Source organism: Triplophysa rosa, linkage group LG10, assembly GCF_024868665.1.
Source record: "Triplophysa rosa linkage group LG10, Trosa_1v2, whole genome shotgun sequence".
Taxonomy (NCBI): Eukaryota; Metazoa; Chordata; class Actinopteri; order Cypriniformes; family Nemacheilidae; genus Triplophysa; species Triplophysa rosa.
This window is the reverse complement of record NC_079899.1, coordinates 349,153-374,995: the sequence shown is the minus strand read 5'-3', so window position 1 is coordinate 374,995 and position 25,843 is coordinate 349,153. Positions and strand designations below refer to the sequence as shown.

At 40.1% G+C, this 25,843-nt stretch overlaps 1 protein-coding gene across 3 annotated transcripts in view; it reads right to left on the bottom strand.

Moving 5' to 3' along the window:
• mark1 (MAP/microtubule affinity-regulating kinase 1) overlaps positions 1 to 25,843 on the bottom strand; it is a 64,835-nt gene that overhangs the window by 20,207 nt on the left and 18,785 nt on the right. For all 3 annotated transcript variants that reach the window (XM_057343285.1, XM_057343286.1, XM_057343287.1), the window contains exons 2-4: positions 13,776 to 13,982; positions 13,025 to 13,078; positions 2,323 to 2,371 (exon numbers count right to left, since the gene is read on the bottom strand). In XM_057343285.1, the coding sequence (XP_057199268.1) occupies positions 2,323 to 2,371; positions 13,025 to 13,078; positions 13,776 to 13,982 (310 nt within the window). The remainder of the gene's footprint in view (positions 1 to 2,322; positions 2,372 to 13,024; positions 13,079 to 13,775; positions 13,983 to 25,843) is intronic.

Below are 25,843 nucleotides of genomic sequence, written 5' to 3'. Positions count from 1 at the left end.
AGTATCTGAATATTTCGTTAGCTGTTCAGCGCTAACTTCTTGTTAGGAAATAATACATTTTCCAGATTCCGTGCTATTCCGTGTTGTACAGCAAATTGCCTGGATTCTTCGATTCCGTCCGCGTTTTCCACATTGTGGAAATCATAGGGCTCTATGTATGTCACGTGAGGTATAGGTCTTTGGTATCGGTGTGTCGTTACGAGTACGAGTACATGAGCTTGGTATCGGGCCAATACCGATACTGGTATCGGTGCATCCCTACAAATGACTGAGCCGCATTGAGGAGAACACAGAAGACTACGTGCAAGTAGTCCATTGAGGTAAACGTTTACACATTTAAAGTCGTTTAATGAATAAGAAAATTATGAAAAAGAGAATTAAAAGAAAAAACTACTTCCTGGAACCATCTGAAGGCTCCATGAATCACGTGACGCTCGAAACATTATGGCCGGCTTAGACACAGACACGGCTTAGTTTAAGGCAGGACTATGCCTTAGTTGAATTAAGATATTCATGTCGCTTTTATAAAAATGCCTTAGAAGAAAACATTACTGGTGTGCATCTTGAGACAAAACAATGGCAATGATATATTTTAAGACATTTCTGGGCAAGTTATATTCAGTTAAGACAGGTCACACGTTCATTTTAGTCTGGGACTAGCCTTAAGACTTGTCTGTGAAACCGGACCTAGAACTTCCGTTGTCGAGACTCTCTCAATGGCTCTGCTCAGCTTCAGCCAATCAGAAACCAGAGCTCACGTGCATGCAGTCCAGCTCAGCCAATCAGGAGCCAGAGGTCACACACGTGCAGTCTGCAAGGTTCACCAGAAGTAGTGAGTCACATCTAATCGATATGAAGGTAAAAACAGAGTGTGTGGTGTAGAAAAGAGCTGAGCTGAAGCATCGGAATCGCTCTCTTGTGATTCCCTTCCATTAGTAATACACATAATCCAGCAACAGAGAGACAGACTGACAGCGAGAGCGAGAGCGAGAGCGAGAGCGAGAGCGAGAGAGAGAGAGAGAGAGAGAGAGAGAGAGAGAGAGAGAGAGAGAGAGAGAGAGAGAGAGAGAGAGAGAGAGAGAGAGAGAGAGAGAGAGACAGAGTTGAGAGAGAGAGAGAGAGAGTAAGAGAGAGACAGCGAGAGTATAGAGAGAGAGGGGAGAGAACAGAGAGAGAGAGAGAGAGAGACAGAGAGAGAAGAGAGAGAGAGAGAGAGAGAGAGAAGAGGAGAGAGAAGAAGAGGGAGAGAGAGAGAGAGAGAGAGAGAGAGAAAGAGGAGAGGGAGAGAGGAGAGAGAGAGAGAGAGAGACAGAGAGAGAGAGAGAGAGAGAGAGAGAGAACAGAGAAAGAGAGGAGAGAGACAGAGAGAGAAGAGAGAGAGAGAGAGAACAGAGAGACAGAGAGAGAGAGAGAGAGAGAGAGAGAGAGAGCAGAGAGAAGAGAGACAGAGAGAGAGAGAGAAGAGAAGAGAGAGAGAGAGAGAGAGAGAGAGAGAGAGAGAGAGAGAGAGAGAGAGAGAGAGAGAGAGAGAGAGAGCAGAAGAGAGAGAGAGAGAGAGAGAGAGAGAGAGAGAGAGAGAGAGAGAGAGAGAGAGAGAGAGAGAGAGAGAGAGAGAGAGAGAGAGAGAGAGAGAGAGAGAGAGAGAGAGAGGTCGTGTGCCGTGTCATGAAATTGAGCTGCGAGAAGGAGAAGTAAAGGGCAGTAAGGTGATGTCAGCTGAAATGAGCCACTTTTTTGTTAATTGTCTAAAAACCTCTGAAATGTTTTTTGGTTTTATGTCAGGTCTCCTGTATCACTCTATCTGGCATGAGGGTGAGTAAATTGTACATTTCAGTTTGGGGTGAACTTGGTGTACAATTATTTATGCAAATTCAATGAGTTACATGTCAAGTATAAAATAATTTCAAGTATTCAGGTATTTTTTATGAAACAAAATGCCTTATTTATATAGAATAAACCTCAGTTATACGGAAAATGTCATTTTTTGGAGGCCCATTCACCAGAAGTGAATTTTACTGATTTTAACTTTCAGATAAACTGGGTCAATTCTGGCCGATATGACTTCTAATGCATTATATTACAGTTCATCCTGTCAACAATAGTTTATACCACATATGAACCAAAAAGAAAACACGGAAAAACACATAATAGTATAAAGCCTGGCACCAACAACAGTAATTGATGATGAACTTTTGTTAGTCATTCCACATGTGAAGAGATTAGACAATCCTGAGCTTCGGAGAAAAATAAAATGGAAGGGTTGTGTGATGAGAAATATAAGATATGTTGTATTTGAGAATTAATATCGGAACGCTGGCTTACCTATATTAGGATGACCTAAAACCTTCATAATCCTCACTTCTCGAAAGAGCTGCAGGTAAAACAGAGAGAGAGAACACAGGCAGAAATGTGACACATTCATCTGTACAGTCATAGACAGTATATACTAATATTATCTATATTGCAGTGACACACGAGTTAGATTTGACAGATATGTCTTGAGATTGGATTCATTGCAGTATTTTACAGTCTTATATTTCAGCACAGCAGTATTATTATTATTATTATTATGTACACTTAGCATCCTCATCATTGTCATCGTTCTGACAGCATGATGTCAACCTCATCTGTTCATGCGTGTTATTATTATTTCATTCTGTGATGATGTTTAGCTAAAGTCAATTCCACACTAAATGTACTCACAGACTCACATTTCATGATATAAATATACATTTCTGTACAAATATAAAGGCAAAGTTCATTTTTGTTTAATACAGCATGCAGATTCAGCCTAGAGGAATCATACAGGTTTGTCAGTGTGTCTTTTCTTCATAAATCTGCTCCTGGAAGTGTTTCTTGTGGTCAGTCTGTATGTGTGTGTCTGTGTTCAGTACAAAGTCTGTGAGCCAAACATCACCGCTGACTGAAGGCTGGGTTATAAAAAAGCACTTCTCCATGTGTAAAAACGTGTTGGGAATGAAGGGAATGCTGTGTCTGGGAATGAAGAATGAGCTGCAGTCCTCCGATACAGACTCACTACAACACACACCAGATTCATAACCAGAAAGAAAAATGTGCTGATAAAACCCTGATCCCAGAATTGAAAACATCAATCCCGCATGTGTGTGATTTTGTTTTCTTTTAGAAAGAGTAAATGAATAAAATGATCAATGTAACATTAGTCAGATTTAAACAGTCAGTATAGTGAGCAAACATGAGCTACTGATCAACTTGACAACACTGTTTTTCCAAATGCTTTTCTAGTTTGTCGCTGAGTTTGTCGTGTCTCTTGTATGATTGTAATAGCTCAAGGTAATGCAACATTACCGTACAGTATATGATCTCAGAATACACCACTCTACACAGTCTGTGTGTGTTATGAAGTCATGAAGAGAAAACCTCCATCACATTCATTGATCTCGGGACAAAGCAGGCTGGGATTTCTAACCACCATCCACACACTACCTGAAATCCACCCGACGCGATGTGATGCGGATGAGGACTTAAAGTGATGGTTTTCATTTATATCTAATGATCTGTGAATGAGTAGTGAATGAGTAGTTGAGGTGATGATGATGTTTGTCGGTGAAGTCTTCTCTGTTTATTGAGCAGATGGAGAAACAGAGAGATGGCGGAATAAACAGAGAAGATTTGTTGTTGGCACAGACACCGGTGATCTATTTATAGAGCAATATTTCTAAAATCGTCCACAGCGACATTCCACAAACACAAGCATGTCACTTCCTACAGTACACTCTGTGTGTGTGCGTGCGTGTGTGCGTGCGTGTGTGTGTGTGCTTGCATGCGTGCGTGACTTTTATATTATTGTTTATCTGGTTCAGATCAGGGTTTTTCCTACATTGAAACATCTTTGGAGGCAGATTTATTGGATCATTGAATGTGATTTATGAGCAATGCGCTTGTGATGACTGCAGGAAAGAGCGAGCAGAGAGCCTGTGATAAGGGTCCTTTTCTCTGACAAGGGTTCTGCTCGTAAAACTGACATTAAAGTCCTGGTGAAATAAAAAATAACAATTCCTAAATTTTCATGGAACATTGCGGTATTTGTTGTAAATAGCTTATCAGTGTGGGTCATTCACTTTTTCAAATTCATGTGCCCTCATAACTTTAATCAAAATCTGAAAATGCACTTCCGCCCTCTAGTGGCTATAACGGCTTGGGCAGGGCAGAGCCGTTAACTCCTCCCCTTTAACTGTCCATCTGCTGCTAGCTTCATTTCAAAATGCTTTGTTTTTATACATCCAATCCAATCGCAATGGAAAACACAAGCCCCGCCCACTGTTTTCTATTCTGTTGCACTCGGAAATGCATCAGAATATGGAAGTAAAAACGATCGCAACTTCCGGTTCACGGGGCCTTTAACAAACAAAACAAATCCTATCCAGCATGTTAACTTTGATGTCCTAACAGCTGTGATTAGCATCCTCGTGTCCTCAGGCTACATTCATGGCGAGTCAATCCATACACAAGTCTGTTCTATACACAAGTTGGGAGGACAATTTGGAATCCTCAATCGACCTATGCTGCATGTCTTTGGGCTGTGGGAGTAAACCGGAGTAAACTCACGCTGACACAGGGAGAACATGCAAACTCCACACGGAAAGGCTTCTCGTCCCAGCCGGGGCTCAAACAGGAGACCTTCTTTCTGTGAGGCAACAGTGCTAACCACCGTGCCACTGTACCGCCCCATAGGACAACGTGTAGTAAACCCCCAGGTCTGATCAACCTGTGGTGGGTCTCCCTTGGCTGAGGGTGTCTTGTGATAAAGGGCCGAAACAGCCAATGAGGCTGAGGTGCACAACTGACGATGTGTCGCATTGAAGGGAACCATACAAAGGGCATTATCAGCAACACCTCACCAAAGGCATCTTTCACTCAGGATAATGGATGTGATGAAAGTGGGACACACAACTCATGAGATGTCTCTCTGATAATGGCAAGGAAAGGCAAGTATGTTATGTATTTCTATAATCATATATCCCTCAAACACAGAGGATGCCTACCCGACGAACCAGTGAGACCTCAGACCTCTATTCATATTCTTGACTGCTTCCCCCTGTCATGCATAAGGCGTGGGAAATGTACCCAGCACAGACACCGGTGATCTATTTATAGAGCAATATTTCTAAAATCGTCCACAGCGACATTCCACAAACACAAGCATGTCACTTCCTACAGTACACTCTGTGTGTGTGTGTCCTATTGGGCAATTCAACTGTGCTGAAATAGTGGGATTATAACACCTAGTCCTATTAAGCGAATCATATTTATGACGCACTAAAATTATATCCTGTATAAATGTTTTTTAAGTGGAAAAAAATTGGAGAAAAGAAAACGAAAAATAGAAAAATGCATAAAACAGCATTTAAACCTACACGCATAAAACAGAACATACAAAACAGAATGTATACTGACAGTCTGTGGTATATGGTTATCTTGTTTATTTTGTTTACATGTTCTTGATAAGAAAACAAGCATATAGGCCATTTTACTCTGTAAAGTCTGTTCCTCAGCCGGTTACAGTACAGCCGACAGTAAAGGTTACAGTAAAGCCGCTGCTCTTCGTTTGCCCCGATAACAATAGCCGGACGAGATCAAACTGTTTTTATCATTTATAATGTTGATAATAAACAAAATAAAAAACGGGCTTGATACCTCCATGCTAACTGTGTGAGTAAAGACCCTAAAAAAATGCCCTACAACAAAGACGGATCCATTTGCTTGTTTTCCCGTTTATTATGTGATCGCCATCTGAGGAAGATATTTACTAATTCTACTGATCACCACCGCATATAAATGTTGTTCTCTTTGTCGTTTCATTGTCAGTGTCTGTCCTATTTAGCTCTGCGTTGTTTCAATAGTTAAAATAAACTACAGTACCAGGATTAACGATTAATCGAAATCAAATCGCAATCGCAATGTGAGACGTTGCGATTTGCTAATCGCAAGAGGCTGCGATGTGGAAGCGATGTGAAATATAGGAAACGCGTCTGTCCCAAGCCCGCTTTGAGTGGCATTCTTGCTAACCAACTGAGTGAACGCACCTCCGTTGCGCACCTCCGTTATGCCTAATCAGCACTGCCCTAGCCAACTGCGTAAACATCCGACATTAAAAAAACAAACAAACAGAAGGCAGGAGAGAGAGAGAGTGTGTGTTATTATGGCATCTGCAGAGTCAGATCGATCATATTAGGCAAATAAATACTAAAGAACCGTCCAATTCAGAAGACCGCACACACAGCCTGTGTCATACTCGCGCGACTCTTCCTCGAGTTGCGCGTCTCGCGGACGAACCGTTTAAACTTGATGCGCGCACACACAGCCTGTTTCATACTCGCGCGTCTCTGCCCCGCGTTGCGCGTCTCTGCCCCGCGTTGCGCGTCTCGCGGACGAGCCGTCTAAACTTGATGCGCACACACAGCCTGTTTCGTAATGACGTTTATAGTACTTGAGTCTGGCTCGGGCATCTGGCAATATGGACGAGGCTTGACGCACGCGCGCACCCTGTGTCAACTCACACCTATCTCCGCGTTTCAAACAAATGTAAATTCTATCTAACTGTTTTGCTAATTTCACTTGGATGAAATTAAACATTCAGCACATTTTCTACTTGTTTTAAAAAATCCCACATACTTAAAAAATTATAAATCAGCCTATGTAACCTATGAACTATTTTAATAATTCACTAACACAATAGAAAATGTTATGGATTTAAGGGACAATGGGAGTTGTATTTGTTTTAATGGAAAATATAATAGTGTACACTGGTATTTGGATTCTATTGTTGTGATGTAATCTGGAAGTTGGGAACCAATTGAACAACAGTAAGCCCTATTTGAATAATGCCCAAAACACACTACAAAAATGAATTTTGTAATGGTTTTAATGGAAACAATTAGAATTTCTGTAATATTTTTTTGTTTGTTTTCTTTCAGCAGGGTAACTATACCCATACTGTGCTCTACACAACAATATTGAGCTGAAGCTTGAATTAGAAAAGTTAAAATCGCAAATCAAATTGCAATCGCAATGTCTGTCAAAAATATCGCAATTAGATATTTTCCCCAAATTGCACAGCCCTAACAGGTACCACAGAATGTTTTAAAATGAAAAAAAATTAAAACACCCGTGCAAACTTGAAATGTATTTACAAGCTATAACTTGAAGGCGACGACCCCATCGAAGTTCTTAGAAGGAAAACACAGGGTTTAAGGTATGGAAAGGGTACCAGTCTAATTCTAAAGCCAAATTCATTAGTTTCATGTTTCAAACTTAAATTAGCAGTAGTTGGTGTATTTTTAACAAACGAACAAGAATTTACGAAGAACAACCTCTCTTAAGTTATGGTAATAAATAAAATAATGGTAATCATTTAATATTATGTGGTATTTGTATAGCTTATGTATTAAGTAATGTTAATGAATTTTACTAGTTTTTTTAATCATTTTGATATGGTGATTTGAGCATAACACACGATCCAGGCGGCCGGTTTGTAAACTTAAAACATTTAAATTAACTTGTGATATGAGTGAACAAAGATTTAGGAACACATACAAATGAATTTTTATGTGTATTATATACAGTACAGGGTTCTTACACCTTTTACAAAGTCAAATTCCAGGACTTTTCCAGTTCTTTCAATGTGTGTTTTCATGCTTTTCCAGTATACATACTTAATCACAAAAAGTGATGATATTGTGCTAAAAAATATCCTATAAAATGACATTCCCAACTTAAATTGTTGACTGTCTAGCAAATTAAATAGGCCTACATTTTACATGCTTCCCAAAAATTGACTACCATTTGCAAGAGCTTGCAGGGCCTGAATTTTATTTTTTAACAAGTGTTTTTGCTAGTTTCAGTCCATGGCAGTTATCGTTTTCACGTCATGTTTAAATAGCAAATGTATTTCCGCCTATTGGGGTGCTGGTCTGAAAACGAGGGGCTCTATTTTCACGATCTAAGCGCATGGTCTAAAACGCAGGGTGCAAGTGCACTTAAGGCGTGTCCGAATCCACTTTTGCTAGTTTAATGACGGAAAACGGTCAGCGCGCCAGGCGCATGGTCTAAAAGGGTTGTCCCTATTCTCTTAATGAGTCATGGATGTGTTTTGGGCAAAACGTGCGGTAAACCAATCTGAGTCTCATCTCCCATTCTCTTTAAGAGCCAGTTCGGTCGCGGCATGGCGGACTCGCTATTTACACGGCGGAATTTGCAAGAGCAAAGACAGGACGGTTCTCCTAGGTTAAAGCGCGCGAGCAGACCATCTACAGGACAAACCGGATTTTTTATCTTTATGTACACAATTACAATCTTTTACATTGCAATCCATTTATTTTTAATATTTGGCATGTTTGTGTGCTGCTCCACATCCCTCTGTGTGTAATAATAAGCAGAATGTACGCGGGCTATGCACCCACCTGCAGGCGCATATTACTTACTCGCTCTTTAACACTAGAACTACCAAGGCAGTCATTTTGACCGTTTTTAAAATTTGCAATGTAACAACTTTGTTGAAATAAAACCCATATAACTACATTTCCCTGACTTTTCTTAAATATATGTATATTTTATTCTAACATTGTTGCTTTGTTAAAATGACAAAACACGAAAGAGTTCTGAGTATTTCTACCTCGAACTGCCATGGCAGTCAAATTGACCGCATGCATTACAGACACTGTATCATTTCAGCACTCTTTCTTGCCATTGAAGATTTTAGCCACTGTTGCCTAGCAACTTATTATCTGGCGTTTTTTTATGTTATTGCTAAGCCAAAACGTAGCTTACCCTCAAAATGTCAGCAAAAAATAAATACAGTTTTCTAAATCAGTTTGTTTTCCCACAGGTTTCCCACAGGTATTCTTTGTAACTGTTTTTGATCTTGCTAATTTTGTCTAATAATGTCCATTCATGTCTACGAAGGTATTTACTATGCAATTACATGCATTTTGTTAATATTTATTACTTATTATATTCTAAAATTTGTCTTTATTTTACATCATTTTATCTACTTGGAAAATCTGTAATTAACAGTCTACCCAATACGTTTTGTGGTTGACTATGAAATAATCTTTTTTTTCATTCGTAAGAATTTCAATTCCCTTTCTGTCGGTCTCTCGACGTTGTGTCGAACCGACAGAATGGGGTTTGTCTTGAGAACCTATCATCTTCTGAGTATTTAGAAAAGGCCAATGAAAATTGGTGAACGAAATTTGCATGCCGGGCTCCTCCCCGGATGTCCGGGTATAAGAGGGAAGCCGGCGTGCTCATTCATTCACCTTTTGTTCTTCAGAGCCTACGCATCTGATGAGCAGCTCCAGGTCTTCGCTGATCTTCCAGATCTTCGCTGATCTCCCAGTTCTTCGCTGGTATCCTGCTGGAATCTACGACGTGGTGCAGCGGACGGTCCCTTCCTGCAGCGACTTTCCCCTGGGCGTCTCGGCAGTTCCAGAAGTGCCTGAGCACTTTTTTTCTAAAAGAGTAAATTTCTCCAGCGTGGCATGTCCCGCTGTTCTCTTGGGTGCGACGCGCTCATTGAGGAAGGGGATGGACACGATGTCTGTCTCACGTGTTTGGGTCTCCAGCACGCTGAGGCAGCCTTCGTGGATACATCTTGCCCGCACTGCGGGAAGATGCCTATCCAGACGTTGCGGTCACGGGTGGCTGTATTCTTTATGGGTAAAGCCACCACCTCGTCTGTTACCCGATCCGTGACGGCAGTGACTACGGCCCTGCCGCCCGTTTCAGTTAACACCGGGGGTGATATGGGGATCACCGTGAACGTTAGACCGCCAGCCACAGGCTCACGGACCGTTCACGCCCCGTCACGCTTGTCTGACCATCCCTTAAGAGACGGTCCTACCCCGTCTTGTTCCTCCGCCACGTACTCGGGAGTGCGTGACGAAGATGAGATGTCGATCACAGCATCGGAGGGCGACCTCTTGGCATCCGACCCCGACGATTCCTCGGAGCTCCCTCCCCCGGGGGGACGAGCCCAGGAAGAGGCGGACGTTGAGATGTCAACCATGCTCTTCCGGGCCGCCGCGAGCATTGGGCTGCAGTGCACAGCACCGCCTTTACCCCAGCGCTCGCGGTTGGATACGTGGTACCTGGGGTCTGAGCGCGGCTCCAAGCCGCGCCCAGCGCCGGTCCCGTATTTCCCGGAGGTACATGAGGAGCTGAGTAAGACTTGGAACGCGCCCCTCACGGCTCGTTCCAGTCAGAAAGGCTCAGTCGCCCTTACTTCCCTCGATGGTGGGGCGGCCAGGGGCTATGTCGAGATCCCCCAGGTGGAGCGTGCTGTCGCGGTGCACCTATGCCCGCAGACAGCGGCCACCTGGAGGGCTCGGCCTAGACTCCCATCCAAGGCGTGTAAGTTTTCGGCATCGCTGGTGTCGAAGGCTTACATGGCTGCGGGTCAGGCCGCCTCCTCCCTCCACGCCATGGCCATCCTGCAGGTCCACCAGGCCAAGGCGTTGAAGGAGCTCCACGAGGGTAAGACCAACCCAACGGTTATGCAGGAACTCCGTACCGCCACCGATCTCGCTCTACGGGCGACTAAGGTGACGGCACGGGCCTTGGGTCGGGCGATGTCCACCATGGTGGTCCAAGAGAGGCACCTCTGGCTCAACCTTGCGCAGATGCGGGACGCTGAGAAGGTTCGCTTTCTCGACGCCCCCATCTCGCAGGGAGATAGTAAATTTAAATCGGGGGAGCAGTGGCGATCCCGCCTCACTTCTTTCCCCTCGGGTAAAGAACAGGCATTCCATCCATCACTAAGCACCCTTCCAGGGGACAGGCTGGGCAGAGCAGCCCTGCCCCCTTAGGCCGGGGAACAGTTGAGTTATCTCCCACATAGCTCTAACTGGACCTAGTGCTCCAGACGTGGTAACCCCCCCTCCGTGGGCTGTTCCGTCTGATGTATCCTCATGAATGGTTCCCACCTTGGCAACCCATGACCTCCCCAGGTGGACTCCACCTTGCGGTTAACTCCTGCAGTCCGCACATTCCTCCCATGAGTTCTCCCCTGATGGTGAGACCATGTGGTGTCTCCACTAATTCCTCCCTACGGTAGGTAGTGGCCTCTGCAGCGTTTTTCCCCCCCTAGGGGGGAATAATGCTTACCCAGTGGCCCGTACGGTGCCGGGCGGCTTCTCGCCATTTAGAGAATCAGGCCTCCGCCCGTGACGGCCGGCGTTAGGGGGCTTCCCAACTTTTTGTGGAAAGCTCTGGGTCCCCCTTCCTCTCCACTGGAAGGTCATAATTTCGCGCTAGCGTGTTCGTCTGACTCGCCCAGGCCAGTCAACGTCGCTCCGCAGAGATTGTGACGCGGCTCAGTGCTGTGGCGTCTTCCATAGGAACCCCATTCTGTCGGTTCGACACAACGTCGAGAGACCGACAGAAAGGGAACGTCTTGGTTACGGATGTAACCTCGGTTCCCTGATGGAGGGAACGAGACGTTGTGTCCCTCATGCAACAACACTGGCCGCCCACCCCAGCGGTCGGGGGAGGATGCTTAGGCTCCTCAGACCAAAGGTGAATGAATGAGCACGCCGGCTTCCCTCTTATACCCGGACATCCGGGGAGGAGCCCGGCATGCAAATTTCATTCGCCAATTTTCATTGGCCTTTTCTAAATACTCTAAATACTAAAGACAAACCCCATTCTGTCGGTTCGACACAACGTCTCGTTCCCTCCATCAGGGAACCGAGGTTACATCCGTAACCAAGACGTTTTGTGTCCTGATGTTTATTAATAACTATCCTAACAAAACACATCCATTTATTCATACATTTTGATTCCAGTGGTGGGTGCGATTCGTGTGATCCGATTATAGCTCCTGAGCATTGTAAAATGTAAAATTGTCAAAATATATTGAAAAAGGATAGATGTTATCATTTCTTAAATTCACAACATGTTTTTATATAACAAAATATTCTGCATCAATCCATATTTGTTGTGGTTTAGACTTTCACCGCAGTGAAAATGTTGTTTTTGAAAGAACTTTGCTATTCCACCTGCCGGTGTCCTAAAACAGAACACCGGAGACACACAGCGAGGCACACACCTTCGGGTGCGGTCTCGTAGCTTTTTCAAAATTATATACAAAAATGAAACGCATAAATAAATTATTTTATTTTAAACGATCGTATTATGTATGCCCATCGGAGTTCGCTTAGCACTTGGGGATGTGGTTGAGGATTTTGACGTCTTTTAGTAATCTTTTTATAATATATGACAACAGACATTCAAAGCTTCATTCTAAAATCTCAATAGAAGCTTTGAATGTAAATATTGCATGGAAAAAATGACGTTCAGTACAGTCTATTATGAGCGGTCAAAATGACCGCTTCGGCCATTCTCGTAGTGATAGATTTCCGGGAGTTATAGTGTTAAATAACCAAAAACATATTGTGCCATTGACTTTAGACCAGGTTTCAGCCAGTCAGTGGCGCAGTCTATTTCAGTTGCCTCAAAATAGCAATGCGCCAACAATGAGCAATTAAAATGTCAAGCAGTTTCAAGCCCTTTATCCCGAATCAAAGCATTTTTTAAACCTTGAAAATTTTTTGAACATTTTTCAGAATTTTCAGCACCCGTACGAACCCTGTATAAAGTAATTACGGATGAAGCGAAGAAGTGTTAAATAAGAGCAAGAATTTTAATAGTGTCTTCTGTAGCAAATAGCGTTTTTCATTTTCGAATATTCGACTAGTCGTGCACACCCCTACTTTTATCTTCACCAAATGCATTGGTTCTGACAGCTGAACCGCCAGACACATCATCAATGCTATGATACTTTCATATACTGAATATTGACTTCAGCAGATCGACACACTGAACACTTTTAACTCATTTAAGGTGGTGTTTTTGATAAGGAATGGTATTTATCATGATTCAGCATTCTGAGACTGCTTCGTTTATTTTTGTTGATCTTCTAATGATACCCACCCAAGGAACAACTCCACAATCGTATCATGAAGAATATAAAGCTATATCTCACCTTCTGTAGACTGGTGGGATTGAGTTGTGTTTTATCAATGATCTTCACAGCCACCTGAAAAGCAGACACATTACATTTATACATTTGCCAGATGATTTCGTGAACTAAGGTATACATTTGATCAGTACATGAGTTCCCTGAGAATCAAACCCACACCCTTTTGCATTGATAACACAATGCTCTCATAGCTGAGCTACACGTGTGAACTCATGGATATGATGAGTGTAGATCTTCACGTTATGTAACGTGATTCTCTGGTGGTCCCGAGAGCTTCTGGCGTACATCCCGTGAATAATGGATGCGCTTTCTAGTGTGAGATAAGAGCCTGCTTTAACAAATCCAATTTTAGATCTCATAAGACTCCTACCAATCTTCCCGTAAGTCAATCCGTGTGATGGCCTGATTATAATCAATCTTCTTTACATGAGTTTGTCATGTCGGGAAAAAAGGTTGCAGTAACTGGGGTGAAATAAAGCAGTTTGGTGAGGAAGAAAAACAATCAATCCAGTATCAGAACAACAGTGATTAACTGATGAAGGGTCAGAAATGATCTTTTCTATGAAGTGATTTCCAGGGGCGATTTTTTATAATTACTTTATAAAATGTCATCTATTTCAAGTGCTTACATTTGATCAACTCAAGCAATAAGAATGATGACACAACCCTGCAAAGATACCATGCTCTTCATTTGTATGTTAAAGCGAGAAACACCTAACACGCGTTTTGAATGATGAATCATCACGTGTCTCACCTCTCGTCCAGTTAAAACATGCCGGGCGAGTTTGACTTTAGCGAAGTTTCCCTTGCCGATGGTTTTGAGCAGTCTGTAGTTGCCGATGTGAGGCTGTTCGTCCGGGATGGACGCCACTGAGTTCCTGCAGCGCGGGAGACTCTGTCGACTTGATGATTTGGTGGGTGGTGCTGGTGGTGTATCGCTGTAGCCGTCCACAGTCGTGTGCTGAAACACAAGACGCAAGAGTTACACGTGCAACCCCAGAAAACTACACGACAAAAAATGCCAAATCAAACCTAAGCATGTCCATACCATGTGTGAGGTATAGGGATGTAACGATTCACTCAGCTCACGATGCGATGCGATTCACGATTCTGATCTCACGATGCTATTTATTCACGATTTACTCACGATTTATTTTGAAAAAATGAGTTGAAACCAATTAGAAATGAACAACGTCCCTTGCATTATTTCTTAAATGCTTCACGTTTCTTTGTATGATAAAATAATGTTTTATTTCAAATAACAAAACTAAACTGCAATTTTATAACAAATTAATAATAGAAAAAGTCTCTTTAATATAAACAAACTAATACTGTCTGTGCTTTTCTTGGATTTTTTGCATTTAAGAAATATCAGCATCCACGTTTAGGTTTGCAGTGAAAATAGCGGCCCCTGCTGTTCAAGAAATGTATTGCGATTCAGTTCAAGCCTCAACCGATTTGAATCGTCGCTCATTATAACCGATTTTCAACCGGCTCACGGTGAATCGTTACATCCCTAGTGAGGTACGGTGGTAAACAGATCGATTAGTGACTTGATTGAGATTTCTTTGTTTTTGTTTGTGAGCAGTTTAAAGAGAATGAAGCAGCGAGCACTTGACATTTTTACACGAGTTAAAGCACCACCACCACCACAGTCATACACAGACAACGCATCACATGACTGTCCTCTATCATGTCCTCTACTTTCCATTGATTATTCATTCAGACAAACCATTGCCCCTGAAGATAAAAATACAACCCTCTGAAACGCAATCACAGAATAAAAACATCCAAACCCATCCAAGCTTTTTTTCAATTTGCCCCATTTAGTAAATCTAGTCTTTCATCTTACAGTGAGCAGTAGTACTTGCAAAAAATATTGATATACAAACAGTGCTTTTTAGTCATTTGAATAGATATGTCTGATTACAAAATGATGAAACTTTTGTTACGTTTCATCAGTATTCATCGTACTTATAAAAACTGCGTTAACATGTATTATAATACCAAGTATTTTGTGCCGTCTTTATTTTTCCTCATTATAACTCTTCACTACAGTAACTATTGTGTTATGTTTGTAAAGCTGCTTTGCAACAATGCAAAACTGTGAAAAGCACTACATGAATAAACTAAATTGAATTAAAAAGGAGTGACGTCTGAAGTGTGAATGCAGCTGTCTGAAAGCACAAAGAGCAAAATCCATTATGAGCAGAGAGACGGCTGGAAATCTGATATACATCATGAACACTTTCTGTCACTTCATGCTAAAAATACCATCACAAAGATCTCATTCCACAAAGCTTCCATCAAATGTGCTATTTCAGTGTATGAGTGTAAACCCCGTGACATTTGTGTGAACACTAAACAGTGCTGCTGTCACTCATGAAGCCACGGGACGTCCTGTAAACTCATCTACACTTTGATGACATTAGACTCTTATCCATGCAAACCTATCCTACCGCTATGCACATTTCAGTCATAAAGACAGTGGACATCTGCATCCATGGTCTAAAAATATAGATGTCCACAGCTCGAGTCCCATCCGAGATATAAAATCAACATTTCTAAATGATAACAGATTGTTGAGAGTTTGACAGCACGTAGACCAAAAGTGGCTGATTCTAAGAGTAAAATTGTGTGCGACACCCAGAGAAAGAGAGCGAGAGTGAGTGAGTGAAGTGTATTTCTTTAGTTTGGGGAATATATCACCCAGCATTACTCGACTCTGAATGTAAGATGAGGTGGAGTTGGTTCTGTAGCACATCTGTGTGCTTATCAGCATTGATGTCTAATGTCTCTGCAGTCATTCTTCTGGATTTTTACAGTCACAATCTTGTTGAATAATACTAATATATTTATAAAAAACACATACAGTTAAGCGTTTTTTTTTATTTTTATTTACCTTTGTTATAGTTATAAAGCCATAACAGTGATAGAATGCCCTATAAGAAACACACAACACCATTATTTAGCCTTCCTTTCTTCCTCTTCTTTTATTATTTCAAATTCTATGAAAAAATAAGAAAATGTAATGTTCAAATTGAGGATATGTATAGAATGTGCTTGACGGGCGACTCACAGACAGGTGTGGGCTTGAGAGCCTCAGAAACATCTGATACACACACACTCAGCTCAATCATTAAAGTTTTCATCAGAAGCTCTGACATAACACTTACAGTATATACGTCAGCTCACCACTACCAATTTAAACTGACTATAGTGTTTGTTAACAAAACACAGATCATTTGCACATTCACATCATTCAAATAAAACAACAAGTAGGATCTTTTACAATTGGTGTTTTAAGAATAATAATGAAATAAATAAATAAATAGTTGTATGTTTGTTTCATTATTATATATATACTGTGTGTGTGTATATATATATATATATATATATATGTTCAGGGCTTGACAATAACACTTGTCCGCAACAAGTGAATGATTTGTATGGGCAAGTGAGAGAGAATTTTACTTCCCCAACCGAACAAGTAACTTGAAAATGAAATAATAACAGGGCTACAAAAAAAATCTTTCGGTGCAAAGAATAATAAAAATAGGTGCATTAGACAGAGCAGCATGTTTGTGTGAAGTGCGTTTGTCGTGCTTGTGCTCGTACTCGTGTGTGACAATAATCAATGGCATTGAGTCCATATAACTAGATGCAGACGCAGAATCCTGTGATTTAAAGGGGTCATCTGGCTTTTCTGCTTGTCTGAGTGAATGAGGTGCACAGATTAACATACTACACAAGTGATGGTCGAGGATTTGTCTGCGTCTGCACTGTATGAGGATATAAACACATAAACTTCATCTCCAGAGTTGCTCTGAGAGATTATTTTACAAGCATTTAACTGTTTGAGTACAGCTATTGTCAAGCACACTAACACCGTGTCTACACCAGAAGTGGAGGGACATAAGACAAGACAATAGAATGCATTAGAACCCATTATAATTTTACATTTTTAGCCATGTGTCGCGGCCCGGTGTAGACATAGTGTAAAACTCAAGCGTCTTCACGACGACCCGTCAAAATAAAAGTCCCTTTAACATGAACATTCAGACAAAAAAATACTGTAGTATTTGCTCAAGGAAATTGTAGTACCCTTGTAGTAAATTGATCAAATGTATTAAACACTGTAGTATGCTATAGTAAGGTTCAAAAACACTATAGTATCAAGGAAATTCACTGCAGTTTACTATAGTAAATATCACTATTTGGACAAACGTACCTCTGTTGTATAGTAAAAAAAAGAAATAAACAGAACTTAGAGAAAACAAAACAAATTCAGGTAAACTAAAAATTATATGGCCCTAATTTATCCATCTGTATGTAACAATAATGTCCTTTGTAAGTTACCTATTCATGCGAAGAACTGCTTTTTTTATGATGACAACAGACGATTTATACTTGTGCTACACCTGTTTGGCCTGTGCTACAAAACTTTAAACCTCACCAGTGATATGTGCAAAAAACGTTAAGGTACAGCCCTGTTCTATAGCAATCGAGAGCAACAGAGCATTAATAAATTTAGGTGGCCACAGCGGACACTATGTAAAACGCTTATGAGCAACCTTGACCAATCAGGATCAGAAACAATTATATTGACACTTCAAATGAGATTTTTGTACTTGGACAGTTGAATGACAATTCGACTTGTCCGAAGGACAACCACATAGCAATGCTTAATGTCAAGCCCTGATGTATATATCATTATTCCTGAAAGGATTAAACACCGTCTGGAAAAAGGCCATAACTCGTGGTTCCATCACATAAAGGCACAAAATCGCTCTCCAGGACATTCTGGTTCACCATTCCTTGCTGGTGGAATGATCTCCCTAATTCCATCCGGACATCTGAATCAAACACACTATTAAAAAAATACACAACAGAAAGCTCACCTCTTCCGAGAGCACTTAACTATATCTTACAAATAAATAAAACCCTTCTGCCTATATCTCTCTTTTCTTAAAGCTGTCATGAATTAGTACCTCAATTTTAATGCGAGCTTTTGTTATATAAGAGGGAATCGTATTCAAGCGAACATCCTGTAAGTGTCAGAACTGAAAACGGCCGTTACTGAAATTACAACTGTTATTGACACCAGGCCCAGCGAATGTCAGGTCCTGGAATGCACCTATCTAGGTTGAACACCGCTTCCAAAGAAAAATATCAACAACTACTTCTCTGGCCCCGCCCACTGGTTCGCGCATGACAGTACTGAATTAACACAAGTTGCGCGGAACCAGATAAAGCGAGAAAGCAATAAACATGCCATTAAAGATTTCAAAATATTGTGCAGTGCCTAACCAAATTCACAGAAGGCTCCAACTAAGTTTACTACACAAACTGCCATCCAATCATAGCAGTGGGTGTTTACTTCCAAGTCTTCAATGCGGCCCGCCCATTAAAACCGAGCGTTTGTCGAGACGGCCTCAAAACCCGGGTAGAAAATAGCCTGTTAGTGATTGATTTTGATGTTTTTGAATGTAAAAACCACACGAACGTCATAAGTAGACCTCATACAACAGTATAAAACAATAAACAAGCCCAGTTCATGACACCTTTTAAAGTCTCATCTTTAAAAACCAAACACATTGTTTTGTATAAGTGAGAGTACATAAGACAAACATGTTATTTGTTTAAAAACTGAGGACGCTGTTTTCTGAGTGAAAGCACTTCGTGTCGCACTTTACAACGTGATAATACACAGGACAAACGCATCATATCTATAACAACTGAAAACATGACCCGTTATGAATCCAGCATTTTACTAACATTCGTTTGTGAAGCATCCGAAGAACACCTGATGTCTTCTGCACATTCCATTGAGAAATCAAACTAATCCCCAGCGTCTTCAGAGGCTCAGATGTCGGGAGTAAATGAAGACTGTTCAGTCTTGCATCTAGGGCTGCAACGGCACGTCATTACTTACGTGTATCTGCTGTAATAGCAATTTCTGTTCCCGGGCGTGTGTAAGTTAATCAGCAGAACAAGAGAAAGTATAATACACCTGACAAACAGCGATCGAGAGCCTCGGAGACAGTAAGTTAGTGAATGGACGGAGGAATTCCCCCTAACGTTACTCCCGGAATGCGATCATCACAGCATGGACACGCAATCACAAATGGACGGAGAGGGGCACGTAGATGTAGACTTTCATATAAATTACTTTATTTTAACACTACGCTTGACATGAATGATTTACATTAACGCTATTGTACTAGTGTAAGTTAGTGTATGTGAACCTTTGCAGATTGTGACCCTGCTTAAATTACTCTTAAGCTTCAAAAAGGACTAACTATCATGAAACCACCAATGAGTTTTTTATGTCCACTTTATGTTGCACTTTATTTCCAGTAGTGATGTTACGTTCGTGAACGAATCTTTCAAGTGAACGAATCGTGTAGGCAATGACTCATATTTCTCATTCACTGAAATCTCTCCCTCGAGCACAGAGCGTCTTGGCTTAAAAGCACGAGCAAGTGCCTAAAGCACGAGCCAATGGCGTTCGAGTGTGAGCTTTGACAGAGCATATGATTGGTTGAATGTGCTGAACGAATACGCCCTTCACTAAACGAACGAGCCTGTGTTTGAGTCTGAACGAGAGAGATCTCGTTCGTACACGAACGAAAGGAGTCAAAGGACCTGCTGATTCTCGTTCGTGAACGACATGAACGAGCTGTTACTTCCCACTCGTGAACGAAAGATGAGGTCTCTTGTTCAACAAGTACAGAAACGGACACAATGTAAAGATCCTTACAAAAATAATTAAATAATGCAAGCTGATGGTTAAATGTAACAGACAAATTAACATTGTTATTTTTATTGCATGGAAAATGTCAAGCCCTGTTTACTCAGTTATTGTACTGCAAGCACTGGTGTTTTGTGTGCATTTTGTATCATTTATTGTTCTTTCAAATAAAAACGACTTCATTACATTTAATTCATGTCATGCACTTCTCTAAAAACTGTCAAACAAAAATGTATTTGTAAGCTCTCATTCACGTCACGTCAGCAAATAGCATTCCAGTTCCAGCTGTGAAGGGATGTGTAATTGGTTAGATCTTCCACTGAATGAATACGCCCACACTGACCAAGTCGCTGTTGGGTCTGAACAAGAGGGATAGATCTCGAATTGAACGAACTGGTAAATGTCGTTCATGAACGAAATGAACGAGAGTGTACACTGACTGTATGTCGGTCATTAAGCATGTGAGTCTCGTTCAGCAATCAGCAGAAAGCAGATGCAAAGCGCAGTTACAGGTAGGCTACTTTGCACGCATTGTTTATTTAAAATACATAAACTGCACATTTAACATAATTCCAGATTTATGAATGTGTAATGACCAACCAATTAACTTTTTAATTATGCAGAAAAACCTTGTGCGTTGGTCATCTGAACCACTTATTTAGACTTATTTTATTTATTTAATGAGTAGATCAGAGACTCACATTTTAATAAAGCCTGTAATCAGTTTATACATCCATTAATACGTTCGTTGACATAACACAACTCTTTTTCGCCACCTGCTGGCGTATTATAGAAATGGTCATTGAACGAATCAGTGAACGAATCTGAACGAATCATTTTGGTGAACGAACTGAAAATGAACGAATCACTCAAATGAATCATAATTCAGATCACTAATCTCCAGTCAGCATGTGTGTGTACGGTGACGGTCAGGATTAGGGATGTAACGATTCACCGTGAGCCGGTTGAAAATTGGTTATAATGAGCGACGATTCAAATCGGTTGAGGCTTGAACTGAATCGCAATACATTTCTTGAACAGCAGGGGCCGCTATTTTCACTGCAAACCTAAACGTGGATGCTGATATTTCTTAAATGCAAAAAATCCAAGAAAAGCACAGACAGTATTAGTTTGTTTATATTAAAGAGACTTTTTCTATTATTAATTTGTTATAAAATTGCAGTTTAGTTTTGTTATTTGAAATAAAACATTATTTTATTATGCAAAGAAACGTGAAGCATTTAAGAAATAATGCAAGGGACGTTGTTCATTTCTAATTGGTTTCAACTCATTTTTTCAAAATAAATCGTGAGTAAATCGTGAATAAATCGCATCGTGAGATCAGAATCGTGAATCGCATCGCATCGTGAGCTGAGTGAATCGTTACATCCCTAGTCAGGACGCTACTCTTTCCAAGATGTTCCAATGTTTTCATTATTCTTCATAATGACAAGATGATAGTCTGTGGTTTTGTTTAAAATGTATTTTGCTAGAGACTGTGAGTTACTCGCTGAGTGTAACTTAGCTTATTAGAAGCACTGGAAGCGGTCTGAATGTTGTGTGTCTTCATACGCAATAACTCTTTATGTGTTAAACATGTAACATATCATCTCTTCTAGTTGTGTTCTAACTATTATTTATTGCATTAGAGTCTTTTATACGGTGATAGTTTTGTACAATAAACAGATACAGATAGTAGTATTTTTACTTTTACTCAATTACATTATGAGACTGAAAATAGAGTCGGATATTACTTGGGAGGAAAAAAATACAGAGTATATATCATGCTCTAGTATTTCATAAACACATTTTTAAATGTTTTTACATTTACATTTACATTTAGTCATTTAGCTGAGGCTTTTATCCAAAGCGACCTACAGATGAGGGAAACAATGGAAGCAATTGGAACAACATAAGGACAACAAAAAGCATAAGCGCAATAAAAAAAAGGTCTCATATAGCCTACCATAGTATACAGAGCTAAATTTATTTTATTTTTTACCTTTAAAATTAAAACTACTTAATTAAAAGAAGATAGTGATTTTAATGTAAACACGGATTAAAACAACAATATTTATTTATAAGATGTAGTGGAGTAAAAAGTATGATTTGCTTTATAATGTAAGAAAATACTAGAATTTATTGTTTATTTGCAAAGTTTGCCAAAGGATTAATAAGGTAATCCAAAAAATCTTTATTAGATTAATAAAAAATAATAATCGTTAGATTAGTCGACTAATCGAAAAATAATCGCTAGATTAGTCAACAATTAAAATAATCGTTAGTTGCAGCCCTACTTGCATCCAACAACAAAACACCTTGATGGTTACAAAACATTCTTGTAGCTCACTGTAAGTAGTCCAGCGTGAAAACAATGGCGGACAGTGTACAACTCGATAAGGGCGGTGACAGCAGAGTCCATCAGCAGTAAAGGGCAGGGCATAATCAATGTGACGTCAGGTTACTGAGAGAACGCCAACAACTCATTCAAGAGGACAGTTGGGGTTTTAAAAAAATGAATGGGTGGATTTTTATCATTCTAGGGTGGTTCTGTACACACACTCTTGACACACACATACGTTCAAACAACATTTAAAAGTGCATTTTCTGGATTAGGGGGACTTTAAGAGCTGCTTGCACTTGCTTAGAATAAAAGGACAAATTTTTGAATCCCTTGTTCATTCAAAGGAGCGCTGCATGGACACGGATTTAGGGCTGAAACGATTCCTCGAGTAATTCGAATACAAAAAATCATCGAGGTAAATTTTGTTGCCTCGAAGCTTTGTTTAATCCATTTAACTACAGTACACACGGAGCACTGCGTTTCCCCACAGACCGTTATTACTAACGCACAGCCCGCTAAACTCTATTCATGTTACAGGGCTCTCAAGTCTCACGCATTCACCGTGAGCAGAGGTGGGTAGAGTAGCCAAAATCTTTACTCAAGTAAAAGTACAAGTAACTAGAGAAATTGTTACTCAAGTAAAAGTCACTAGTAGTGTTGCTTTCGTCAACGAAAATTATGACGAAATATGGTCGTCAACGAACCTTTATCACGTGACGAAAACGAGACGAGACGCAACGTAAATGCTGGTCATGTGACGATGACCAGCATTAAATTTACAATGACGAATTAAATGTACAATGCAATATTGTTGACGAATAAAAACGAGACTAAATGTGGTTTACAAAATAAAAACTATGCTAAAATGTCTCTTCATTGTCGTTGACCAAAACGAGACGAGACGAAATGTTATAACGTTATTTCGTCTGATGCGGAATCCTGTTGGTTAAATGTCGTCTGGCTGTTCTGCGTGTCTGAATGAATTATGTGCACAGTTTAACATACAACACGAGTGATGGTCGAGGATTTATCTGCGTCTGCACTGTATGAGGATATGAACACAAGAACTTCATCTACACAGTTGCTCTGAGTTTATTTTACGAGCGTTTACTGTTTGAGTGAAGCTATCGGCAAACACAAAAACTCAAGCGTCTAACCAAAGACCCGTCAAAATAAAAGTCCCGTTAAATTGAACACTCCGACAAAAAATACTTTAGTGAACTATAATAACTGTAAACCTCTCTAGCTCCAGTGCTATGTGCAAAAAAAAGTCTGCATTAATTTACTGCATTCTGTATGCTACTACAGGGCACTGAGGGCATTTACTCTTCTCCTGTTGGTTCTTTGCAATGCTGGCAAATGTAACCTTACAGTTGACTTGCCAAATCACTTCCATTTGTTTTATTAATAAAGGATATTGGAAGTAAAATTGGTCTGGGTTATGACAAATGCTACACACAGCGAGAAAAAAAAGATCATGAGATTTATCATCACATTCGCCCTCGAATCGTAATCGATCGCATCGTGACGCCTAGAGATTCCCACCCCTACCGATGGCCGTAAATTCAAATAGACGTCTTCCGTGTCTGGAATAAGATAACCTTGTTTGAAATGGGTTTGGCTAAAATAAAATTTTGGTTTCGTCTATACTACTAGGTACTTATACTGACTGGGTTACATAGAATTGCATTACTAAAAAGAGACTAAAATACAATTTCATTGACTAAAACTAGACTAAAATGTCATCAGTTTTCGTCGACTAAAACTAGACGAAAAATAGTCATGGATAATTCTGACTAAAATAAGACTAAAATGCTCAAACTTTTAGTCGACTGAAACTTGACTAGACTAAAAAGTGTATGAACGTGACTAAAACTAATAAAAACTAAAATGACAGCTTGACACAAAGACTAGACAACATAAAATTAAAACAGGCCGCCAAAAACAACACTGATCACTAGTTTAAAATTACTTGAGTAAAAGTAAAAAAGTATGCAATGAAAAACTACTCAAGTAGCTAGTTACTTAGTTACTTTGTATCTGATTATATAGGCCTACTACATAAAATTAATATTGAACCGCAAACACAGAAGAGACAAGCATTTCTGTAAATTTCATCTAGTCCTGATGTCAATGTAGTTTACACAACTTATTTAGAATAATAGACCATGTCAAACTAAAGCATGAACTAAACTCAGAGCATTTCCTAAGATGATCTAGAACATCTGCAGTGCTCTCTTAAATGAAATACACATTTTTGAACAAAGCTCATGTTTTCTCGTGTGTGTTGTGAAACGCTCTTACTTGTAAACAAACAGTAACAGTGAACCACACGCCCATCAACAAGTTTTCTTCCTTCTGTTCTTCAAATGTATATTTCTGCAAGCCCACGTCTCTGTGTCTGACAGTTAACGCGCATGTTGCGGTGTCTGACGAACAGGTCGCGCGGGTGCGCACATATGGCGGGCATTTATCATTGCTGGCAAACAATATGACACATTTGCAGTTTTGATTGTATAGATATAGATTCATATCCACTTCATCCAACGCTCTTTGTGTTCTGCGTGTTCTTAAGTTTCGCGCTACGAGGAGTGAGTAATCCTGCTTCAGATGATTCAGATCGTGCTGCGAACTGAACAAATCATTTGAACTGATTCATTAGCCTATTCAAATGGTTTTGCCCATTGTTCAATTAATGCTTTCAAAAGAATCGACTCAAAAGAATCGATCACTCGGGAATGCCCGTAAAAAGAGACGACAACCTTGAAATAAACAACGTGTTTTAAAAGGCATATTTTAAAATGAAGGAACGAAGGAACGTCACGCAATGTAAGTTATGTAACGAAGTAAAAGTACAGATTTTCTATTAGAAATTTACTCAAGTAAGAGTAAAAGTACACACTTTTAATTTTACTTAAAAAGTACATATTTTCCAAAATGTTACTCAAGTAAATGTAACGAAGTAAATGTAGCGCGTTACTACCCACCTCTGACCGTGAGACACGCATTTCAGCCTGTTCACACGCTCACACGTATTTCTTATTCTGATAAATAAGTGATAGCTTATTGAAATGGTGAACTGCTATTTTACTTAGTTTTAGTCTATTTTGCGAGTGAAACTTCCGGCTGCATTGAGTCCATACAACTAGATGCGGACTAGTGGATGCCGAATCCTGTTATTTACACATTCCATCTGGCTGTTCTGGGTGTCTGCGTCAATGAACTGCACAGTTTAAAGTGCTACACGCGTGATGCTCTTGAATTGGTCTGCGTCTGCGCAGAGTTGCTCTGAGAGTTTATGACACAAACATGTTATTGTTTGAGTGAAGAAACAGACATACTAAAAAATAAGCGTCTTCCGACAACCTGCCAAAATAAAAGTCATAGGCTATATATTACTATTTAATAGTAAAAAAAGAAACTAAAACTAATTTATATAAACTAAATGCATCATGCATAAGCTGAAGTTAGTTGTTTACCTTTGAAATGATTCTTTCTATTTTTATTCATGTTTCAACATGATGTATTCAACATTAAAAAACCTATATACAGGATATAATATTAATGAGTTATGAATATTTAAAGATAATTATAAGCTTGGTGTGAAATTGGGACTAAATAAAAACGTAAAAATTATGTCTTTATTAGCTTAATTTAAATAAATGAATATTCGTTTTTATACGAGCTCAAATATGAAATTATAAAAAAATGCCCATCCCTAACT